The 10,091-nt window shown below is 37.9% G+C and overlaps 1 protein-coding gene across 3 annotated transcripts; it reads right to left on the bottom strand.

Moving 5' to 3' along the window:
• Positions 1-4,721: 4,721 nt before the first annotated feature.
• On the bottom strand, positions 4,722-7,527 carry LOC121641046 (type-4 ice-structuring protein LS-12-like). Of its 3 annotated transcripts, XM_041986905.1 has the most exons (5): positions 7,171-7,526; positions 6,964-7,038; positions 5,514-5,664; positions 4,935-5,082; positions 4,722-4,901 (listed from the first exon to the last, which is right to left on the bottom strand). In XM_041986905.1, exons 2-5 carry the CDS (start codon positions 7,013-7,015, stop codon positions 4,815-4,817), a joined length of 438 nt encoding a protein of 145 aa, XP_041842839.1. In that variant the 5' UTR covers positions 7,016-7,038; positions 7,171-7,526; the 3' UTR covers positions 4,722-4,814. The 3 variants fall into 3 exon arrangements, with proteins under 3 accessions (XP_041842839.1, XP_041842838.1, XP_041842840.1); XM_041986904.1 differs by having other exon boundaries at positions 4,722-5,082; positions 6,964-7,035; positions 7,171-7,527; XM_041986906.1 differs by having other exon boundaries at positions 4,722-5,082.
• Between the last annotated feature and the right edge of the window lie 2,564 nt (positions 7,528-10,091).

Here is a 10,091-nt window from a genome sequence, read left to right as displayed (position 1 = left end):
ATGATTTCTCGTGACGATGGGGAGACAGATGAAGAAACGAACAGATGCAAAGGCAACCAGATGAAAGCATTCATTGTTTATTGCTCTATTGACTACATGTTGTCCCAAGCTTTCTGCAAAAACAAAACAAAATCTTCCTTAATCAATACATGCATGTTGCAACATTTTTGCTTATATCTTGAATTTGCTGCCCAGGAAAAGACCCGATTAAAGCCTGTTCGATCTTTCGTTCATGTCAAAAATAGCAGCTTTATTTTGATTGAGCATGAACATACAGAGATGCACAGCTTCACTTGCACTCTGCTTTTCCCCACATTGCTCTGTTTTTTGAGTTTGTGTGTATGTCTGCATGCGTGTGTGAGTGCATGTGTGTGTGTGTGTGTGTGTGTGTGTGTGTGTGTGTGTGTGTGTGTGTGTGTGTGTGTGTGTGTGTGTGTGTGTGTGTGTGTGTGTGTGTGCTTTCACTCCTGTCAGTCCACTTAAGGGCCTTTGGTTTCAGAGGAGGCCATTGTATTTCCTCCATTGCCTAGCAACCATCACCAAGGCCAGCAGTCCATTGTTGCAGAGGCTGAGCACCTGAATTGCCTGCTGCCTGTTTCTACTTTTCAAAATTGTACTGTAATTTCACAAAGTGGTGTTTCAGCATTAGAGAGAAGCAGCCGTGCTCCAAATTGGAGGGCTATGAAAATTGGGGTAAGCTTCATTTGGCGCACGCATTAGCAAAAAAAAAAAAAAAAAAAAAAAAACAGGAAAGAAACGCCACACAAACAGCAAAAACGCTCAAAGCATTTTATGTGTTCAGCTGACGATGAAGGACAACACTTATTGATTTATATAGGCTATTCAACCTATATTTTGTGTGTATGTGAGTGCGGGAGGACAAAAGATTGAAGCAGATAAGAATAAAAAAAAACAGGAACAAAAAAGATAAAGAAAAGACGAGTGTGTTTCATAGTTTGCTGAAATGTACAGCAGCAGTCAAAAGTCTGGACTCTTTCTCCACTGAGTTTGATGGGAAAGTATGAGACATTTAAAACCACAAAGATGGGCAAGACTGAAAGAAGGAGGGAGAAGTAGAGATGGAGAGAAGAACTGAGAAAAATGTGGAAAAGATATGAACAGAGCAACATGTAATGGGCGGGACTTGAGTAGTGAAAAGGTTTATGGGCTAGATTTTACTGAGTGACGTCACTTTTACACAGTTTCCTTGAATAGCACCTGTGTGCATGGGGGCTGTCTGTCTGTCAGTCCTGAGTAAAAACATAACCCGTGCCAGCAAAAACATATCTATCAGTGTTCTCCACTGGCCAATGGAGACAGACTGGGCTTTTCTTCCACACAGGCCATTTCTGACGCTGATGTCTTCGCCTTTAGATGCCACAGATTGGCCCTTCAACCTCAGATTATTTTAGCATTTTACGGAAATTTTTCCTAAATGTCTCTTTTAGATGTTTGTGTGATTTTTTTTTCTTTTTTTTTTTCTTTGCTTTCAATCGACGCCCATGTGGATGACCCCAGGTGTCTAATTCAGAAATGGTAAGTGGAAACAATTTCCCCATCAGTGACGTGTGTATGTGTGTGTGTCTCATCACACTCTACAGCTTTGTATTGCTTCGACAAATAATATCTCCACTTCATTTCCTCTCGTTGCAATATTTTAGATTTTCTCCTTAAAAATAAACATATTTTCTCTATAAATCATGTGTGTCTTGCTGTCGTCTGTCATTGTCACCCACTTTACCTTATTGATTTTCAATTGTGTCACTGGACCAGTCTGTCTCTGCTTTTAACATCAAATCGCAGCGCACATGCCAGATATGACAACCTGAGAAAATCTGCTTAATCGTATTTATTCCCAACTTAAACACCCAAACAGGCATTTATCTAACTCAACACTAAAATTGTCACATTCATGGCACCACACTGTAGATCTACACACAGTTGCAAGCAAAAACACACAGATATACATTCAGGGTAATCAGGTTTCATTGTGAATGTGCAGCCCACACACACACACACACACACTCACAGGGGGTCTGGTGAGATGGCAGCACTGCTGCCTGTTGAGATATCAAGTTTCAGTAAATACAACATGCTCTACATTTACGTTCAGGATCCATATTCACGGATTTTACAGAAATTAAGAGTGTAAATCTGCATATGCTGCAAAAATCACTTTTTCTTCATGTGCAAGTAAAAAATATCAAAATCAAAGAAGTTGCTCATATGCAGCTGACAAGAAGATGCAGAGATCTTACAGCTCTGGCTGACATGCAATTTATTTGTTCATGTCAAAATCTCAATGTAAGCGGTTGTGTTGTTGCAGCATTTAAAAGGACAGCTTCTTAGAAGTCTCTGTTTTTGTTATAATGTATATGTTTCCATCGCTGCTCTATGTTTCCATCAGTGTAATATGTGCCCAGCTAAAGTATTAACAAAATGGCCAAGTGCCAGTGACTGCCCTCAGACGTTGACTTCAGATGTTTGCAACATTATTGCTCGTATTAAATTATCGATTACCATTGATGACATAAAAATTGTGCCCCACATACATCCAGCAGAGAAGTTAAATTAATGCTGATTAATTAGACGTCATGAGAGAAAAATGCTAAATGTTTGTTGTGTAGAATAATTTATATGTGCGGCCTATCATGATAGAAAGAAAAAATCTGATACAAACTACAGCTTTAAAATGCCATTTTCATTTACTTCCTGTATATTCATCACTGCTGTAGAGCTGCACCAAAAGATCTTTTCTTTGTGCATTAATCTGCAGATTATTTACTTGTCCACAAAATCTTGTCTTTATATCCTCTTTTGTCCAAAAACATTTGAAGAAAACTAATTAAATTAATTGTAAGATTAAAGTACAACTTTTGATTAAGTTCTTAAAAGTAAAAAGAAAAAGTGTAAGTGATTAATTTGGCCCTTTTGGTGACTGACAGCTGAATCAGTCCGACACTGACCTCGCAGCGTGATGACTGAATGGCGGCTTGTCAGCTGGTGTTTCTTTCTCTGTCCCGGCATGCAGGGCTGTCAGCGGCTGTACCGAGCCTTGGATCACACATTTTGTTCCAGCAGATAACCTCTGACGCTGACCCCCTGACCTTATCTCGATCTGGCTCTGCTTCAAGCCTCCCCCGCTCTCATCTGCAGCGTCGACCTCGTCCTTCCCCTCCATACACAGAACCCTTGCTACCATGTGTGATGGGAGAGAAACCAGAGAAAATTTCTGGTTATTTATGTAAAACAAAATATTAAATTCAAAGAAAAATAGATGCAATATTAGAACTCATTCAGATATGAGTGATGGTAGACAATTAAAGCAATTACCCACATGGAGGAGTTGGTTTATCTGCTTTCTTAGTGCAGTTTCAAGCAATTTAACAGATAGTTTATTTAAAAGCTGCCAGCCTAATGTCTTCAGGCTCAAGGTGACGGCCGCTCAGCACTGCCAGTTCTGCTGCAAAGCTTCGGCCTTCGGGTAAGAGGTCTGAGGGCTATGAGGGAAGTTTGGACTGAAGGAGAACCATCAAGGTTTTCTTAAACGGTCCTGCAGCCCTCCCCAGTCTGAAGGCTTCTACATCAGCTCAAGGAGGCCACCTTGAGTTGGCTCAAAGCTCGGCAACAGAAATGTCAGCAGGAGGCTGCAACTGAAATAAAAGCATCTGCTTCAAACAAGTGCAGCCAACAGAAAGCTGCTGAGTCTGTGGCAGCGTGGAAGACTAGTGATTTTGTTGTTTTGTGTGTAAACTGACAACAAATTCATTGTCTCCCTCCTTGCTCTGAGACACAAGCTACGGGTGGAAAATGTGAATGCTGAGAGCACTGAGAACTAATTTTCCCTTTGAAACACCACCAAATTAACTAGTCCTAATTAGTCAAGTCCTTCGCATGGATGGATAGCAGGAACTTGACTTAGTGAAACCCTCATTGCTGCACTTGAATGCAGCATTTTTATCTGATATATAATTTCTTTCTTTCATTCCTGCATGTAAATACTTGTTATATTGTACATTTCTATGAAGAAAATAGTCATTTTCGCTCTTTCAGTTCATTTTTCTGGTTTGTTTCAATTTTCCACATTTTGATTGACTTTTGTTTTAAAAATGATTTTTCTGAATTATTTTCCTGTCACCATCTCCATGTGAGACGACACTGCTGGATTTTATAGGTAAAAAAATGCAGTTTCACTGCTGAAAATGACAAATTAATGCTTCTATTTCATTAAAAATCCTTTAAAACTGTATTAAACTTTAATTTTCTGGTGCTCAAAGACAGCTTTAAGGTTTCTTACTCATGCAGATGTTTGCACAATATATATTTAACATGAAAATGTATTTTCTACATGTTTGTGGAGATGGATTATGCTGTGATAAAACCACTTGTTTACTGACTTTGTGTTTTGCATTTTTATTGTTTATCAGGTTAATTACCAGCCTGAAGCCTATATATCTTTTAATTTGAGTTAATCCCATCACCGTGATCTTATCCGCATTGTGAGCTGGACTCTGGTGCATTTGACAACCTACTTCAAGATATTGAACCATGAATGATGGAAAATCCGATGACCCAGAGGTTAGAGGTAATATGCATATTGATTTTTGCTGCAGCCAGCAGATCAGATTGAGACAGTTAAGCTTTATTTCAGCTTCATGACTCCACCGGTAGCTTGTCTTTAACAAATCTGTAAATTAAATTAAAAAAGCAAGTCAATTTGATATGTTTAAACCCCTTTAATGATGAAATAACTTAGAGGCAGAGGACTGTTCAGGGTGGAAGTGAAAGTGAACTGGTCACACTTTAGTGTCTCTTTAGCTGGACTGGGGGGGCAGCAGGACCTTGGACTGGTCCACCACCTGCTGGAAGAGCTTCTCCATCATGTCGGTAAGAGGCTTGACCTGAGTGTGGAAGTTGTCGGTCAGGGGCTTGACCTGAGCATGGAAGTTGTCGGTCAGGGGTTTGATGTGGTCCTCGATGTTGGTGATGTAGGGCTGGACCTGCTCCTGCAGCATGGCGGCCTCAGCCTGGACCTTCTCCATCAGAGGCTGGATCTTGGCCTTGCCTTCCTCCACATAAGTCCTTTAAAGAAGAGAAACAGAAGTGAGCATCTTGTTAAAAAAGAGAGAGAAATGGAGAAGAGTCCTCTGTAAAAACATCAGCATCATCATGTGTGCTTGGTTAATGATAACAACAAAGTGTTTTATCTCAAAAGCGACCGTTCATCTATGCAAACAGGGAGAATTTTTCAATGAAAGAATTTCTTACATACATTATATTATTGCATTTTTCTTACATAAACAGTACATAGGGAAATAGATAGCGCAAATTCTTTCCCTTCTGGACATTATTTTGACCATAGCAGAGGGAGACTAGTTCAGCTATGGCAGCTTAATCTCTATAATATTCGTCCAGCTTTTCCTCCTCAGCTTTTCACGATGAGCTGAGTTTAAATTCCAACCAAAACCAGCCAAATGAAACCAGAGTGAAGTTTTCTGTTGGTTGGTACTAACTGGGCGGTGTTGGTCATCTCAAGAGTCTTAATCTTCTCCACCATCTCCTGAGTTGCGGTGGTGATGCTGACGGACATGTCCTTGATGAGCTGGGTGAGCCTGTCCAAGTCGGCCTGGGTGTCACGCTTCACCAGTGAGACGGCCTCAGAGCCTAAAAACACACACTCATTTTCAGTCATATCATCACACTTCATTTAAACTAGCAGTGAATTAAAGAGTTGGAACGGTAACACTGAGGCTAAGATTTCATTTTTAGGTTGTATTTAGTGGATATAACTTAATTTTAATCTACGGTAATGGTTAGTAACACTCATATGAGCTTTGGAGGGCAAAATTGTGAATAAAAGAATTTATTGAGCTGAATAAATGCAATTAACCTCTCAATAACTGAATATACAACAATAATGATAATAAAAACTACTACAACATTGACATTTCCCTCTAAGATTAAATATTTTTCATTTAATTTTCATAACAAAATAAATACAGCAAAAAAAAAATCTGCAGAAAATAAAAAGAAAAAGACTAGAATAAAATAAAATGCAATTAAGTAAATGAATAAGCATTATTAACACAGATAAATGAGATACACATAATATAAAAATAAACAAATAAATAAGATAGAGTAAAAGAAAACAGTTAAATTAAGTTAGTTCAATATAGTTTGATTAGTTTGATAAAAAAAAATAAGCTACTTTATAAAAAAAAAAATAAGTAAATAAACAAAGAGGTTTGTTGCATATTTGTGACAACATGTGTCAAACACAAGTTTGCCATTCTACTTTTATCTGAAATTACCCTGAACTTTTTCAAAAGTACTATTTTACTTTTTTATATATATATAATTGTCAATACTTTAAATGACAGAAAAAGGTTGCAAATCATTTCAGTAAGAGGTAAAAAAAAACAAATAAAAAAAAAGAAATGAACTATAATATGTTCATGTAATCCAGGCTCTTTTGTGTTATTTATGAATAATAAAATATTAATAAAAAAAAATAGACATCATGTCACGTCACCATAGATGACCTCTACCTGCAAAGCTCCTCTTGTGAGGAAACCAGCTGTCAGCTAATCAGACACCAGAACATTTTCTGGGCTCATGTTAACCTCATTTCAGCTATAAATAATATTTCATCATGGTTTTAGTGTTTAGACAACATTTTATGGACATAAAAATAAATTTTTTCCTGTTAGACTGATGAACAAGTACAAACAGGTTTTACAAACTCAAACTATTCAAGTCAATAGTAGGCCTAGTTTTTGAAATAAAATCAACTTGTTAGATTTTACAGTGTAATCTACATGTTTTACTGGATTTTATACATTTAGCTGAAATAAATGTAGGTTTCTAGACTTTTGCTGTGCAGAAATGTTTGCATATCCTACAGATGTGTTATACATTTAATCAGTATATATATTGTTCTTAATCTTAGGAAATATGCCTTACCATGGGCAACAGCCAGCACAACAACAAGAGCGGCAACGAGGGAGAATTTCATGGCTGCGGAGGAAGACCAACCTGCTGGAAGTTGCAGAAAACAGAATAAAGTAGAAGCAAACACTTTACTGATCACACTGAGTAAAGCCCATTATTTTTCTCCAACTATACATTCAAGTCTTGTTTCCTACTAAGAGTGAGAAGAGGGAGACATACCTTAACTGCTGGGGTTCTTGGACCTGATGGTGCCTCCTGTCAGGCAGCCGGAGGCTTTTATAGTCCATGGGATGAGTTAATCATGGCTACTCAGAATATAATCGCATCCAACGAGGAACGGTGGCATGAAAAGATGACAACTATCACCGTGCTGGCTGAACCTTGATGCCTGATACTGCAGCTGTGACAAGAAGGTTTCAAAGTTCACTCTGTTGGTGTGAGTTGGAAACAAAGAGACAGCAGTTATTCATGATGAGCTGGCTTGTCTGACTTGATGGTTGTGGTTTATTTCAGTTTTTCTACTTGTTTAGCTTCTCTGTCTCCACTGTTCTGATAGGAAGTTGCTCTTTTTCCTCCACTACATTTGTCTATAACTGAAGCTTCAGGTTCAGTTTTAATGTTCCACATACAAAGCAGCTTATCATCTGTTCGAGTTGGGAAATATGTCTTTATATTCCAATAAAACATAAATCTGTAAAATGTTTCTGTGATTTAACCTTTATTTAACACAGACAAGTCCAAGTTCACTGACCGTCTTTATTGGATTTAAAAAATGTAAATCAATCTATAATTTAATGTAGCAAGAAAAATAGTTGGAATAGACTCGTGTCATCCATTAGATACCCTCAGCTTCCTTTTAATGAGACTTTTTAATGGTTTTGAAACTGGTTATGCTAATTGTTTTCATTTTTGTAGATGAATCTGTGTCCATTCTTGTTACATGCCAGATTTCAGCTGCTCAGTAGTCCGTGGTTGTTGTCTGATGCTGATGCTCCAGACATTTTTAACAGGAGACTGATGTGGACTGTAGGCAGGCTAGTTTAACACATGGTGCAGATTGAGGTCTGGCATTTTCCTCTTAAAATAACCACAGACCTCCCAGGAAAAGACGTCACCTTAATAGTATGTCTCTCCAAAATTCTGCATCAGTGGTACCGTCACACACATGAAGTCCTCCACTCCATGGACATGAATGCTCCACCATGCCATCACAGATGCTTGTTTTGCAACTCTCTCTAATAACATAAAGAACCAGATACCAGTTTTTTTTCTCAAAAGCAGTTAAACATGGACAGAACACTGACTCACTGTCTTTTTCTGTCCATCCGAGATGAGCTGGTGTTCAGACACTTCAGGTTCCACTCCTGGATGCAGAGGTTGACTGTGCTGAGTGAAAATTGTTTTCCAATGTCCTCCTGAGCTCATGTGGCTGTACTGATCATTATGACATGATGGTGTCTTATAGCAGTGATTCTCTTTTTGAGCCACGACCCCCAAGATAACATACCTCTGTGTTTACGATCCCAACCCCAACGGGTTTGGTGAAACGAAAACTTCTGTCTGCTCTGGCTTCAAATAGCGACGTTTTCATTGATTGTTCCATCTTTGTAATCGGTTTGAGGATTTCTCCGTCCCGCTCTCGTCTCAATCAGCCATGAGATCAATTTAATGACTTCTTCTTGTTTTCTGGTGGTGGGCATGCAATGATTTGGTGCATTACCACCACTAAGCAATGTGGACCAGCTTCTCTGGCCAAGATAATTCCAAATTCATATTTTAATATATATATATGTGAATATTATATATAATATTTTTATATTTTTATATATATAAAGTCAGTGAAAACACTTGAAAATGAAATAATGAAAGAATGTTCAAATTGTTTATTTGTATTGTGTCAGTTGAATAAAGGCATTTCAGAAAATGTTCAGTTTCCTGGGAAATTGTGTTTTTTAAAGGTAGAACTATTACTTCTGTTTTTTCTTTATTTTTTTCTGAGTTTTTGCAGCTTTTGCATGAGTTAAACAGCTTAATACTTTCATACGTTTACAAAAGGCATTAAAAGAGTTCTCATTTTGGATTAGAGTACAAGATTCTAAAGATTAACAGTAAAAAAAGCATAATAGAAAAAATAAAAGAAAATAAATGCTGTCTTTATTGCCTTGTATGAACCCTGGGCTTTTTAATGTTCTGCATGGTGATAGCAGGGGTTTCTCTTTTCCTTGTGGTAGCTGTCTGCTCAAAGGACAGTCAGACAACGTCACTCAGTTCTGCTGACAAAGTGTTAGATCCCATTTAGTCCCAGCTGTCAGCAACCACCCAGCAACCCACAGCAGGTGAAGACGAGCACCTGATAAACTCATCAGATAGAAGACAGTAGGAGATAATCTTGTTCTTATGTGTTTATTTCATTGTTATCTTGTTAACCATCAACTTAAATGTGACTGAATAATTCTTTATAAACCTTAAAGTGCTAAACTTTAAGTTGGTTTTGTGTATAAATGCATCACTCCCTTCTCTATTTTTTTTTATTATTATTATTATTTTTACAGCAGTAGGCAAGGTTGATCATTGTGCATTTGTAGCATCACTATGGCAACCTGTGAATTTCTTTGGTTTTGTACTAGTGCACCCCTTCAGGAACAATGAGTATAAGAAGTGATTCCAGAAAAATCGTATATCTGGCAGAATGTGTTCAAACACTGTGTTAGACTTTGAGAAGCAAGTTGCTCTAGTCCATTCTTCACGGTTTGTGAGGCTGCACCTTAAAAAGACATTTGCACCATGAAAAAGGTCTGTCTGACTAAAAGATGAACTCGTGTGTTTGTCTGACAGGAGCATTGAGGTCAAAATTACATGTGGTGCTTTTAAACTGGATGAATACAAGTGAACATTCAGTCAGAATTCATATTAACCTGGGATGATTTGGCTGATCTGTAGCATTAAGTAAAAGACTGTTTGGTGGGTTTGTGTCTGACTGTGGGTGTTACTGTGTGCAGCTGCATTGGTTTGGTCATTAACATGCTTACAGTACATGCTAAGCCAGCACACATAAAAGTAAAGTTCAGGTCAGACCTTATCTCCTGTTAGATTGGGTTTGTTTTTAAAGGCTGGTAACACTTATTATGATAAAGATAACA

Source organism: Melanotaenia boesemani, chromosome 6 (genome assembly GCF_017639745.1).
Source record: "Melanotaenia boesemani isolate fMelBoe1 chromosome 6, fMelBoe1.pri, whole genome shotgun sequence".
In the NCBI taxonomy this organism is placed as follows: Eukaryota; Metazoa; Chordata; class Actinopteri; order Atheriniformes; family Melanotaeniidae; genus Melanotaenia; species Melanotaenia boesemani.
Note: the sequence above shows the minus strand (reverse complement) of the source record. Positions and strands in the feature narration are given on the sequence as shown.

Coding starts and splice junctions, on each gene's coding strand:
- LOC121641046 (XM_041986904.1), bottom strand. CDS start 7,015: ATGAAATTCTCCCTCGTTGCCGCTCTTGTTGTTGTGCTGGCTGTTGCC. Junction 5,665..6,963: donor TGTGCTGGCTGTTGCCCATG/GTAAGGCATATT, acceptor GTGTGTTTTTAG/GCTCTGAGGCCGTCTCACTG. Junction 5,083..5,513: donor GAGATGACCAACACCGCCCA/GTTAGTACCAAC, acceptor TCTTCTTTAAAG/GACTTATGTGGAGGAAGGCA.